Source organism: Tinamus guttatus, unplaced genomic scaffold (genome assembly GCF_059628265.1).
Source record: "Tinamus guttatus ecotype Peru unplaced genomic scaffold, ASM5962826v1 Tinamus_guttatus_pri_ptg000203l, whole genome shotgun sequence".
NCBI lineage: Eukaryota > Metazoa > Chordata > Aves > Tinamiformes > Tinamidae > Tinamus > Tinamus guttatus.
Window position 1 is genome coordinate 3,690,765 of NW_028288737.1, and position 14,665 is coordinate 3,705,429.

The 14,665-nt window shown below is 38.3% G+C and overlaps 1 protein-coding gene across 2 annotated transcripts in view; it reads left to right on the top strand.

Annotated features, from left to right (window-relative positions):
* Window positions 1–14,665, top strand: part of DLGAP1 (DLG associated protein 1) — a 368,869-nt gene that overhangs the window by 249,257 nt on the left and 104,947 nt on the right. For both annotated transcript variants that reach the window (XM_088524110.1, XM_088524111.1), the window contains one exon: window positions 1,697–1,911. In XM_088524110.1, coding sequence (XP_088380236.1) covers window positions 1,697–1,911 — 215 coding nt within the window. The remainder of the gene's footprint in view (window positions 1–1,696; window positions 1,912–14,665) is intronic.

A 14,665-nucleotide genomic window follows, 5' to 3' on the forward strand; every position in this document is an offset into this window, starting at 1 on the left:
AGGAAGAAAGAGAGCTTAGATTTAGCACAGGAGAAAACAAGTGCTTTTTTCAGTCTGGAAGTTCAAAGGTGACCATAAATCATAATGTCAGCAACAGGAAGAAGAAAAGTCAACGAGGAAGAAAGTTGGTGATGTTTTGGGCTTGAAACCAGAATGAAACAAAGCAATGGCTTCGCTTGTGAATACTTGGGTTAGTTAATTAATTATAACCAGCAATAATCCCATAAATGCTTTGTTCAAGCAATTCAATACCTTTGTTCCTTTGTTTAACACAGTGTTTTTGGTTTACAATTTACAGCAACATAATCTGATTTTTATGCCATAGAATTTGACCTACACTGACAGTAACATTTGTGGACTGAGGCTTATGGTTGTAGTGGGAGTCAAGAGCTAGGCTGTTAGCAAACAGTGTAGTATTTCAATTTTGATTGTCTAAACAAACTGGCATGTAAGTGCTTATGGTTGAAATTTAAAAGCAATATGTACAAAAAAATATATATCAGAAGTTAAATATTGGAGGAGAAAAAAGCTCTTCATAGAAAAGAAACAGTGATTTTCCTGGCAGATGCTAGTATTCATAAGTTGTAGGACAAATTTTAGCACCCTAACTTTGATATTGTGTGTTTAATACAGCTTGTAGTGGGTTTTGGGCATTGCATTTATAGCTTGCCTTATATAATTGATGCGGGAGGATGATCAGAAAAATAGGAAGCCAAAGAGAAAAATAGCAACTACTTATATGTAAAAACTTACATACAATATTTTAAATAAAAATGCTTTTGCAGTTTCACCTTTACTATAAAAATGGGTTTTGCAAAATACCTTAACTTCTTCAGGAACCCAGATCTGCTCCATATTCTTTCTGTTATTTCAGGGACAGGTGTTGTTTAACGATGAGTAAAAAAGATGATCAGAAGCCTCAAGAGCAGAGGATGGGAGGGAGTGTGTGGGCAAGAGGACCATCTCTGCTGTGTCCCAGAATCTTGCAAGCAACCAAAGGCAGTATTCCCTACTTCCACAGCCATGGTTGGGTGACTTTTACTTCAGGTCAGGAGAAATAATGAACATGAAGAAGAAGATGAAGAGAAGAAAGGCAAAGAAGGGAATGAAAGGGGTGATTGAGACATACACACTAGCACATTTCAAAAGAAGGATTCCTGGAAGCTAATGGGTATCTGCTAGCACTAAGTATGTTATAGAAGCATTAGTATTATAATTTCACAGTTACAGACCTACTTTTGTGCTTAGTATGCAGCTAAACTGCTTAGGAATGTGTCTTGAACCAAAGTCATTCTGGTGAGTATAGGGCCATGTGGTGTGAATACATTTTGATTAGGGATCCATATTGCACCTTCTCAAACGTCTTGGATATGGTGATCTGAACCAAGAATGGTGTGATTTGGTTTGTAAATCCCTTTAATGAAAGCAGTAATCACCAGAAACAGATTTATCTAGGCTATAGTAGATCTAATTGAGATGTTAGCATCATAGTTGCTATACACTTCCCAGGTAACTAGTGGAAAACAAGAGACAACTCCAGCAGTGCTTGTGACTCCACAGGGAGAGGCCACATGAGGGCCACAGCTGGAGAAGGGATCTCATCCACTTGAATTTCTGTTCTGGGTGTGTTGTGGTTTAGCGCGTGCAAATCTCAGGAAAAAGGGTACTCATAAAGGAATTGTATTTACAACTGCAGGTTCCTCAAGATGAATGGACTGGGTACACTCCACGAGGGAAAGATGATGAGATTCCCTGCCGGCGAATGCGTAGTGGCAGTTATATTAAAGCCATGGGGGATGATGACAGTGGAGACTCAGACACAAGTCCGAAGCCATCTCCAAAGATTGCAGCACGAAGAGAGAGCTATCTCAAGGCCACCCAGCCATCCCTTACAGAGCTCACCACCCTCAAGTGAGTCCCCGTTTTACTACATCATTTAGCAGTCTACATTAAGACATAGATTTTCCGTTCTTAATTGCTTCTATCTTTCTTCATAGCAAACAACTGTGTTCAGATACATTTATTTTAGTATGGGGTTTTATGAAGAAGGGTAGATTTGGGCATATGTTTCAATATTGCCCTGAAAAGAGATTCTTCTACCTGTGCTTTGAATTTGCTAAATATTTCAACCAGTAAGTGTTAAATGAAACCATTCAGGTATATAAAATTGGTCTATTCTTTAAATAGTTTGCAAAATTATAGCTTAGAACTGCATAAGCTTTACATAATTGTGTATTTATTTATACTCAAAATGAATAGCACATGTAATATTAGCCTGAAGCCAATCTTCACAACTCATCAGAGGGAATCTGACATTTAACTAAAAGAACAATGACACTCTGAAAACAGACAAATCCATGATTTCCACTCTCCCATTCTTTCAGAATTACATTTTTGTGGAAAATTACAGCCAAAATTAAATTTTAAAGATAAAGAATGATGGATTGAAGGTTTTTTATGACCTATACTCATGACATATTAGGTATTTTGTAGTACTAAAGCCTTTCAAAAGAGCCTAGATTCTCAAGAAAATTGCAAGAACTGACAACTTTGGAATTAGAATATTTTTTTAAATACTAAAATGGAGAGCTCCTCTAAAGTAATAGAATGATATTTATCCATAAAAGAAAATAGTGTGGATTTAATTCAACAATTGTTTTTATGTGTCTCTTGCTAAATATCATAGCTATAATAGTGAATCATAGTTCACTGAACCAAAAATAACCTAATTCTAGTGTAACTTGCCTAAGGCTGTAGCTTTAAAATGGAAAAAAAATGCAGCTATATCTCCTAGTGTCCATGATTAGTGACAAGAGAATCCTTCTGCATTTCTTCATTAATTTCTTCTCTTTCTGTGTCTTCCTCTACCCCACATTTTCGCTGAGATCTTATCTGTGAAATAGATTGTAGAGAAAAGTTTGATCCATGTTAAGTGTGTCATGCTCTTGACTTCAGTGATGAATAGCACAGAAGACAAGAACATGCTTATCACAGCTTCGCATAGGAGCCTGTCTGACTCTGTTCCAGGAGAGGCCAGGAATTGCTTCTGTCCTTTCATAAGTTTCCAAAGGAGGAAGCAGTCACATTTTCTGCGGGGATTTTCATAATCTTTCTGGGGTTTGCTCAGTGATTCCTCTCCTTAACCCTCCTTTCCTGGGACAAAATACCTCCTCTGAAAACAGTTATAGCAACTTAGGCAGAGTCCTCTGGAAAAGTGAACCTGAGTGTTAGGCATGACCACAAGCTACACAAAGCCATCAGCCATAGAGCTTCTTCTGGTCGAAACTTAACAAATATCTGCTCCATAGCTCTATCATATATTTGTAAAACAAAGTACTTCACAGGGCGTATATTTGCTTTTGGTCATACTTTTATTTCTGTTCTCTGTAAACATGAGATTTGAAAAAATATATAGAATTATTAAAAATAAAAAGTGCCACATATCACTGCTCATCCACAGAGGATGTTAGATTAGAGGGGTTAGACAGCAGAAGCTTTGGAGTTTATCTTTGAAGTTGTAATTCAGCAAAGTACTTGTGAGAATTTCATTTTACATATGTTTAAATCCCTTCCTATTCAGGAAAGCTTTTAGGAATATGCTTAATTTTAAGCTTCACTTGGTAAAATTCATGTAAGCTTAGGAGCTGTGCATAGGTAGAATGTAAAGCATAGAAAGTGGAAAATAATAAAACAAAAGTGATGACAAAATATAAAATTACTTTTCTTTTTCAGTGACTTTTCAGCATGAATGGGCATGAAGTAGAATTATTTCCTACATGCTAGGATAATACATTTGATATCCTTGCTGGAAAGGCTATCCACTTTCAGTGCTGATTTCTATGGACATAATTATGCATTGCTTTTATTCCTTCCTGTTGAACAGCTTTTTTTTTTTTTTTTTTTTTTTTTGGTGAGAGGTAGACAAAGATTGGAATCTTCTGTTAAGCTGGCTCTTCTGCAAAGTACAATTAGGATTGTCAAGAGGCTATGCAGACTTCTTCATACCTTCTTCATAGTATGACTTGACCTTGGCCTAGAGAAGATTGCTTATTCGTCCCAAAGCTACCCCAAGTCCTCTGAGAGTTGTGACAAACTTTTGCTGGCATGTGAGCCAGGCAGTAAAGTAGGGCCCCTAACTCACTGAATGCAGGTCACTGAGCAATTGTCCAATGTGTGATAACACGTTATTTCCTTGACTTACTCTTGACTTGTGCTCGGTTTGCACCTTGAATAATGGCTTAATGGAAATAAGTCAAAAGTTATTTAGTGAGCAGACAACATTTTACTGATGGTAGTGGACTTTCTATCTGACCTTACTGGACGTTACTGATACCTTAAAGCTGAGCGATCTTTATTTATTTATTTATTTGTCAGTGAAGCACAGTTTCCTTGTTCAGTGTTTCTATAAATAAATAAATAAATGTTTCTAAAGAAACATCAGCAATTACTGCTAGAGACCTCAGCACTTCTTTCTGCTTCTCTTTCTCTGTTTTCTATATGCGGCATCCAGTGTGGCAGGTAGTTGGCTTCACTTTCATGTTTGACAGGAAAAGAACTTAAAATGTGTCTTATTTCACTCTCACTGTTGTTTTTGGAGGGATTTTTTTGTTTTGTAGGACTTTTCCTTTCTAAATACGTTGTCTAATACTGGTCTCACAACCCATGTTCTGCCTCCCAGCTACCTAACTACCTCTTCTAAGAAAGAGTTTTCAATTTTTCATTATTAGCGAGGTTTCTTTTTATAGAAGGAATAACTTTTGAGTAGCACAACTGTGTCATATCCCCTTTACGTAATGCAAATTTATTTTCCTGGTTTTGTTTTTTTTTTTTCTTCTTCTACCTCACAGTCCACCTCCTACAGTGTTCCTCCCATGCCATGGTTTCCATGTGATTATGGAACATGTTTCAAATGCTGTGGGTACCCTTCTGAATAAAGCACAGCTTGCTGTGTTCTTGAAATCCACACCTCCGCTGCTGCATTCTCATTATCCTACCAGGAAGTGAGCAGCTTTTTCTCTCTCTCTCTTTGTTGGCAATGTCCTCTTGGTATTTAATTTCTCACAGTCTAGATAAACTGATCCAGGTGAAACATGTGGTATTTTCTTGTCCATTCCCAAAAAAAAGTGGCAGAAGTTTATCTTGCATTCTGTCACAGATAGAAACAGGACTGGTTAATTCACTACTGAAGAAGGTCCAGGTAACTGATATTTCTAGCATAGCTGAGATTCATTCAGGGTGTCTTCCTTCACTATCTTTAAGACAAGAGGAAATGGCCTCAAGTTGTGCCAGGGGAGGTTCAGATTAGATATTAGGAATACTTTCTACACAAAAAGAGTGGTGAAGCATTGGAAGAGGCTGCCCAGAGAAGTGATGGAGTCACCATCCCTGGCAGTGTTCAAGAAACATGTGGATAAGGCACTTAGGGACATGGCTTAACTGGCATGACGGTGGCAGGTTTACAGTCGGACTTGATGATCTTGAAGGTCTTTTCCAACCATAATGATTCTATGATTCTCTCTGTATGTACTTTTGTTATGCTCAGCCTGGTTTTCATTGGAGGTTAAAATACAGAATTGCATTGTCTATCCACAAGCCATTGGTGAGGCTGCACCTGGAGTGCTGGGTGCAGTTCTGGACTCTCCAGCATAAGAACGGCGTGGAGCCCCTATAGAGGGTCCAACATAGAGCGACAAAGATGATTAAGGGATTTGAACATCTATCTTATGAGGAAAGACTAAGAGAGCTGGGTCTGTTTAGCCTGAAAAAAAGATTGAGAGGGGATCCGATCAATATGTACAAATACTCGAGAGGATAATGTAAAGAAGATAGGGCCAAACTATTCTCGGTGGAGGCCAGTGACAGGACAAGGGATGATGGGTATAAATTAAAACACAGGACATTCCATCTTCATTTGAGGAAGAACTTACTTACCGTGACGGTGCCAGAGCCCTGGCACAGGCTGCCCAGAGAGGTTGTGGAGTCTCCTTCTCTGGAGATCTTCAAAACCCGCCTGGATGCCACCCTGTGCCACGTGCTCTAGGTGTCCCTGATGGGGCAGGGCGGTTGGACTACATGATCTCTAGAGGTCCCTTCCAACCTTAACCATTCTGTGATTCTGTGTGACTTCTGTCACTTCTGCCTCCTAGTAAGTTTTGAATCTGTTGATCAACTTTAGCCACTTTTGTTAGAGAAGTAAGTCTGAGAGTTTTGAAATTCAAAAAGTTTTATAAAGATCTGTAGCTGCATAAGGCAGAGAAAGAGCTGAACTAGTCCCTTGGGATTACTTGAAGGAGTTGGTGCATGGTAGCTGGCAAGTCAGCACAAGCTATAGCTTGTATACCACAGATGGCAGCACTTTCCCAGCCTGAAAGATGACGGATGTGGAAGGGACTAGAAAACTCTGCTGATGCCAAGAGTTTTAACTAACTGAGGTATCCCTTTACCATAGCTTTTATATTTCTCTTTATTCTGGCCCTCCTCGACAGTATGTGCATTCCCAGTTTAAAGTATCGGTTCAGGTTTTCTTCCTAACTCAAAAAATTTGCTACTTTGGGAATTTGGGCCTCTTCAGTCTTTGTGTTTTGCTTGTTAAATGTTATTTTCTAAAGTAACATAGTTGCTCAATCTATAGTAATTCATTTTTGGACATTTTGCATACATTTTGGATAATGATGTAGAGCTGTGGTTTGTATTTGATCATAAATTTGTTTTCTTTTTTTCTGAGAGAAGCTGTATTCACTGATCAATAGTGTATTGACCATTTCAGTGGTCTGGATACATGGAGATACATTTATAGAAGTCATTCAAAAAAGAGATAGAAAAGTGAGTTCTTTCATAAAAAAAGTAATTTAAAGGTATTTTAATAGGCTTGTCATGCTTTATATTCAGTTGTAGACTGGAGAAATAGTTTTTGAAACTGTACAAACAGTGCAGACACACAGTTTATAGCCATGAAGTTACAGCACTGATGATTAAAAAAGTAGTCAGATACAAGTAAAGAAAACATTAGAGTGCCCATGTTACAGAATTCTTCGGTGTAATTTCTGTCATCACTGTGTCTCTTCCTGTGGCTTGTTCTATTGCAGATGAGTGATACTTCTTATAAATAGAATAAGTCAACCATTTTCCCACCATAAAGCCAGTCAAAGATGGTCCAAAAACATCATCTCAAAATGTGTATGCATATATATGTACCCATATGTATGTATATATTATTTGGAATATATCATGTGAATGAAATGGTGTGAAAAGGTCAAAAAGCTTTTCAAAGACACAGCAAGCAACGTGTCAAATGGCAAGAATATTATTAAATGTTATGCACAAGGCTAGAGGTTGTTCTAGCTTTGATTTTTCTACAGTGATGCATCACATGCGTTTGTACACATAGACATCTTCGCAGCTTCATGAACTGATACAGCTAGCTCTTAGAAAAGTGAGGAATAAGGTAAAATCTAGAGGTGGTTCTCTGTTGTTGTCAGCTTTTTTGAATTGCCCTTCTAGGGAAGTACCTACACTGGGGACAGTGATAGCGATAAATATAGCCCAGTACCCTGGCTAGGCTGCCTGTGGCATTTGGGCTAGGTCTGATGTCCTTGCATTGCCCTTCTATGCATACAGCATTGTATGCATCCTTATATATGGAAAACATCTTTATCTTAGGACCGTCTATTTTAATGTGTTTCTGTATTACTATAATGTCCTCAAAAATATCCCAAGAAAAGGGTGTCACATAAACAAAAAAGTGTATTTTTTTTAATGGAGGTGCTATCCTCATTCTGCTGAAATTAATGAAAATGTCACCTTATCATCACTGGCCCAGATCACACCTAGGGGAGGGAAGAGGCAAAATTTAAGGGAATGGAAGTGTCTGTCTTCCTTTTGGTGAATATTTTTAGATACATGCAGGGAAGCTTGTTAATTTTCTTTCTTGTTGAGTAACTTCCAATTAGGAACAATAAGTTTCCTAATTAGTACAAGAGGAATAAGTCTGATGAGTCTTTTATTAGTAATGCGTTACAGTATGCTTTCAGTGCAGTATGTTTCATTGTTTCATGTGACAGTCTGTTTCATTTTCATCAGACCTTTAGCTAGTGAAAGATCGGGTCTTGTTTCCTGAGGTGATTTTTGTTTGCTTGTTTGAAGGACTTTTTTTTTTCCTCTGAATTTTCCACGGAATAGATTGGAACACCTCAATGAGTTTGGGATATGCAGCTAAAGGAGTAGGATTCTGGAGATATTGTTGTCCTGTATAATTACTTTCCCAGCCTGCAGTCACTAGCACATGATCTATTACTGCACTTTTTATTCCTATTATTACAATCTCTTCTCTCCAAAACCTGGGGGGAGGCTGTTGGCCAGGTTTCTCACTTTTCAGACTCATGTGTCTAATATGATTAAGGTCAGTGGATAATTTATAAGTCAGGAGAAAATCTGAAGGCAAGGCACTGAAAAGTATTTCCAACCAGTAGGTGGGCAAAGTTTTGGACCAGTGTTTTTCTCATGGCATCTCTCATCAGTTTTATATCTGTGATATTTAAAGGAACTTGGAGCAAGTCAGCTCTGGCGATAGGAAACTAACAATCGATCGCAGCTTCCCACTGAAGGATATATAAAGCACATTTGGTCCGTTCAAATGCAGTAGCACTGATGGTTTTGGGTGATTATGCTCCTGTTGGGGCTTTGCACATGCTTTTGTGTAATGAACCACCAGCTCACTGTAAAGTCCTCCCTGCAGGCAGGTCATTTCCAATGCCCCTCGTAGTGCAGAGGTGGGATCAGGGCTCCCTCTTCTCTGCTTCCCCGGTCATCACCGCTAGTTTATCTTGCAGGGAAAGTGAAGAGCCCTGTCACCATCATAACATCATAACAGCTGCCTTTGTGTCACTCCAGACCCAGCTCCACTTGTTCGTGACGCTTGTTAAGGCAGGGCAACATAACCACATTTTCATAATCACAATTATGAAAATATTCTGTTTTTTTTTTAATTTCAATTTCCATAAGATGAGACATTGTTGTGATTCATGAATTGGCATGCGCTGCAGTTGTTGTCTCACCTTTAATTTTCACATTTACTTGTTAAAATTTCAGGCTATAAAATAGAATTAAATTACATAAGAATAAGCATTGGGAAAAAAAAATGCTACTTTAGTGTTTGTAAAAGTTGTTGGGCAGCTATGCCGAAATCTAAAGTCATTTGTTCACCTTCAGAGCTGTAGGAAAAGGTCCTCAGTGGCGTGCTTTCTCGTGGCATAAAGTAGGACTTGCAGAGATACAGCCTTCTAAGTTGCCATGGCCATTAAGTTTCACATACTGACAAATGGGAATTTTGATGATGATGGCTTTTCTGAGGTAGAACAACAATCTCCTGTAGACTAAAGAGATATAAACAGTTCATTTAACTGGTATCTCAAGGAATATGTTTCCTGTCTGGAGGCTGATGTAGTCAGTTCTTTACTAACATCATTGTTTTTGAGGCTGAAGGTAAAAATACTCTAACATCATTTACATCACTTTCAAGTAGACTTTTTAAATAAAATTTAACTTCCTCCTGCTAGCTTTGAATTTCCTTTCAGGGAATATCTGAACAAGCTTCCAGAATACTTGATAGCATATTTGTGCATGCCTATGAAAGATTTTTTGTACAACTGTTCATAGCGTGAACATTTGTCCGCATTAGGGGACATAACCAATAGTGTGCAAGTTATCTGAAAAATTAGTACAAAGAACTCCCATTCCAATGTTAATATCCAATATTTTCAATTTTCAGCAAAGTGTTGAGATTAATCCAATAAATTTGAGTAATGATTAATTTAAAATGAGTCCTAGCGAAAAAAAAAAAAAAAGAAGAATGATTTTTATGTCATTCCATTAGTTGTAGAAATATGGCATGCACAACTTTTGGTAGGCAATGTTTTCTGTTAAGTATTTCAGCTGGATGATTAGGCAGAATCCTATGTGCCCGAAGAACAGTTGACATAAAGCTGCAGAACTGGTTTCAAATGCTAACTCAAGTCCAGCTTTCTGTTCAAGCTTTTCTGCCTGCATTTCTAACTAAGTGCTAGGGGAAAATGTTATGAATATTTCACGATAACTGTAATGAATGTGAACTGTGTCTTCTGCTGCAGAAGTTAGTAATGAGATACTCCTCCCACTGTGGTATCACTGGATTTCCTGTCCAGCCTGATTCATAAGAACAATTTGTCAAAGTCCTTCATCTTTTCTTCTTCCTCCTTTCCAATCTAATTCTCACATTCTTTCTTGAAGAGCTCTTTGATTTGTTCTAACCACAATTTTACAAAATAGTGGTTATTTCAGAAAGTATATTAGGAAATTAAAATGAACAATGTTTGCAGTAAAACTTATTTAAAACACAGAGGAGACAAAAATCCACACAATCCCAAAGTCATTTTTAGGAATTCCTGGTTTTCTTCTTTATAAAAGAAATTTGGATTTTAAAACTATTTTTCAAAGGTTTTATTGATGTTGACAAAAGTATTCACCTATTCCTTTCGAGGTAGAGATGTTCTTATGAAGAAAATCAAAATACAATTAAACTTTGTAGAATTTCCACATAGACTTGCTTTGGCTGTATAGCTCAGTCTCAGTAGGAGAGTATGAGTGTGAAGTTGGGGGATTTTCAATCTTCTAGTATTTACAAAATATAGGCTCTTTTTTGTGATGCTTCTTCTTGGACTTCTCAATTTATGCAGAACAGATATCTGCAGATCTCAGATGTTTGTTTTCTGGCTACTGATATTCTTCATTTAGTACTACAGAAATTTTCATCCCTGTTCCAGCCACATACAATGGATACTCTTTGGGTTCCTCATGGTGCTCTTTTCTTTTGGAGTCCTTAAAACACCATAGGTGACATGACCTCCTGGGGTGCTTGGTCCAGTTACCATGTTTGATGTGCTCAGTGTTTTCTGATGGCTTTCACATTTTCCTTTGGAATTTATCATCCTTTCAGTTCAAAGGGGTTGCCAGAAGTAATTTCACAGTAGTATATCAGGACATGTATTCTGCTTCAGTTTCTTCCAGAACTATAGGTGTCGAAGGTCTTGATCCTGTATAGACTTGTATACACCTTTGTGTAGTTCTTCCTGGACTTCAGATGTTCTTCAAGTTGAGCATATAGGAAGGCGTTGGCAAGGACAGGGTTTAAAAATGAGTGTCCCCAACTCTTCCAGAGCTCCTATGGCTAACGCCTGCTCCCTCTGGTCATTCACCAGAAAATACTGGAAGATAATTCTTCCTCTCGAATACTGGCATCATACCTGGGAAATAGGCCCATGGAGCTTAAGCAAGGTGTTGTCCATTGGGAATTCTGCAGCAGTGCTTTGGAAAGCAATAATTTGTTATATGATCACTCACAGAAATGAAAACCCTTGGGTGCCCTGTCATCTGACTCAGCTTTACACCAGATTTAACTTTATGCTAGTCAAGACTATAGGTGAAACTGAAGACTTCATGCTTCAGCTTCTCTCAGTTAAATCCTGTAAACAGTTATTTATGTCAAAGTAAATGACAAAAAAAAATTGCTCAGTCCTATCTTTCCAGTTACAGCTTTTACATACCCAAGCTGTATGTATGCGTGCCAAACTGGCTAAACTGGATTGTTTTTAGTCCTGCTTGTGCCCACCTACTTAAAAGCTTGCCTCTGAAAGAAAGTTAATAATGCCAGTATAATAATGCCAGAACAAGAAATACTGCTTTACACTTCAAGGATTGTACGAGCTAGGGTGTTAGGATCATTTTTCTAATGGTAATGATAGTTAAGCGCTGCAGTAGATTGCCAAGAGAAATCACTTCACTGGATGTTTTCAAGAACAGGGTAGAAAATGTGTGTCAGGAATAATTTAAGTATTGCTGATCTTGCTTTAGGCTGGGAGGAGCGACCACATGGCCTCATGAAGTCCCCTCCAGCCCTATCTTTTATGATTCTCTGTGTTTCCCAGGCTATTGGATATATCCGGCATCACTGCTCCTACTTTGTTCTTAACTTATTTAAAAAATAAAACCCTCATCAAGACCACATTGCTGAAGGCCTGCTGTTGAATAGTAAATATAGGTATGCCACCCACAGCAGCCCTGCTCACTTCTTTCGTGTACTTTAAATGTTATTTCATTGCTAGCATTTTCAAATCCTTCATGCTGCCAGCCATACCATGCTTGAATCTCTGTGTGTGATCTTGTACTATCTGGCTTAGTTTGCTGAGGGGGGCTCAGCTGACATATTAAACCTGCCATGCAGAAAATTCATAGGCATAAAAAGAGATGTGCTCTCACACAAAATTCAGTGTGGAGTCCTTAATGTCCAACCTAACAAGACAAGCAAGTAGGCAACAATAATAAAGTTAATTATTCATTATAATTTTCTGTTCTGATCAGCTAGAAGTATTTTTTTAACTGTGAAATGCTGGAGCTCTTTTAGACTAAACTGGAACAAGCTGTGATAGTGTATTTTTTGTTGTTTTAATGCAAAATTCCAAGAGAAACAGTGGTATATGTTTCTGCAGGCATGCTTTGGTACCTCCTGTTAACTTGCACCAGGTTAGGATAAGAGTGAGAGAGACAAGAATGTGTGAAATTGTTCTGCCCTTAGATATAAACGGAGGGCAGCAAAGAAAGTGCATGACCGGGGTAGCCCAGGTGCTGAAGCATCAGCCGCCACTCTGCTCCCAGTGAGACATGTCGATGAAAGTTTACCTGATCAGCTTTGAATTCTTAAAATCCCCTCTCCTCCTAATTACTTTATGTGTATTTTCTGGAGGAGAGAAACTAAGGAAAGCATTTAAAGGTTTGCTTCCATTGTGCTCGCTTTCTTATTCACAGTATGCTGCAAAGGTATGGCATCATTCTACGATTGCTGCTTGCAGCATTTACCAATGTGCAAAGAGATCTTTCCTGAAAAGAGCTTTGCAGCAGCTAGTGATTTCCTACCACAGATCTCCGTGGCTGCATTGGCAGTGGAGTTGTGGGGCAATGTCCAGCTCCCATCCCATCACAGGAGAGCTGTGATTGCTGACAAGGCTGTACCTACTGCACAGCAGTTTGGCCGACAGCAAGACCGTGGACTCCAGACAACACTAACTGGCTTTGTCATCTCCTAATGCCAACAGCCACATCCAGAGCACCCAAGTCCTTCCCTATATTTTAGCCAGGCAGGAATGGAAGCCATGCTGGGGTTTTGTCCATGCGGCTCTGCACAGTGACAGTGATGCATCATGCTGAAGGCAAGCTCAGGAACTTTCAGGGCCAGTACATAAATCTCTCTGGTTCTATAACTGACAATTGCTATTGCAAATCTGCACTAAGCCTTCATTACTGTACACTTGAAAGGAAACCTTGGGAAAAATTCCTTTGGGAGATAGGCTTTGTAATCTTGGGCTAGTCCCAGAAATGTTCTTAGTACTTATTTGTGATTTCACCATAACAAAATAGGCATAACAGGGTGAAATAAACAGAAGTTCATTAAAACTCTCTTTTAATAGTCAGTGGCTGTTATTGTCTGCATGACAAGAATTGAGAAATGTAACAATGTAAAATAATATAAGGCTCTCACTTCACCCATTACTCCTACTCTTAATTTTTTAACATTTAAAAACTTATCTTACTTTTATCAAATATAGAGAAATAATTTATTTCTAAACTTTGCATAAATCCCTAAATCAATGATGCACATCTAAAGCACAAAAATTATAACCATAGTGGCTGAAATACTGTCAATGACAACATCAGCTGAGTCAAGATTTCATCTTATAACATTTATGTTTGTAGTGGCAATAAAAATTATGTATATTCAAGGTGGAATTTGATAGGGAGTCAGTGTGTGACTATGAAAGGGTCTGATTCTGGCAGGAATGTAGCCAACATCTCATTCAACCATCCTTATGACATCGCAGCTGAAGATGGTTGAAGATATCAACAACATGGACACTGTCTAGCTGGAAAGGTCCAATCTAAATGTCTTTAGCTTTGGATTTCAGTCTGATGCAGAATCTCTAAGACGCACTTCAATCATGTAGCTCGAAGAGCTGTGGAACAACACCTCTGTGGAAAAGATTTGTTGTGCAGACCTGCTTGAAATTCTCTTGAGTCAGACTGTGCCATTGCAGTTGTTTTGTCATTTGCCATTGGGTAGAAGGCAATTTTCGGCATAGTGGTAATTCTTTCTCTGTGACTTTCCACCTCTGAAAGGCCATTTGATTTTGGACACAAATTAATTGCTGTTTATCTGTGATTAGCAACCGAGAGAGAGTAGATGATGCTGTATTCAAATCACATTAGACTGATTGTGCTTTGAATGTTTTTAGCGCTGTGTTACGATTTCTGCCTTCCTTTTCCTTTCTCTTTTCTTTTTTCCCCTCTCTGTTTTTTAAGTAATTCCTTAGCAGGCCTAAATAACAATTCTTAGTACTTAGCTAAACATCCTTTTTTTTTCCATTAAAAGAGCCAAGATTGGCACAAGAAATACTTATCCAGCCTTACTGCATCTTATACAGCCAGAATGATCTTCTGACTGCCAACTCTTTTTATATTCAACCGCCCTGCTTCCTATTTTCTTCCCTTTTATAAAATGAATTTCACACCTCTGCAAATAATGTGCATATTATTCTTTTGTTTTCAATTATTAGTGCCGTGATCTTGAAACTCTCCAGCTGAG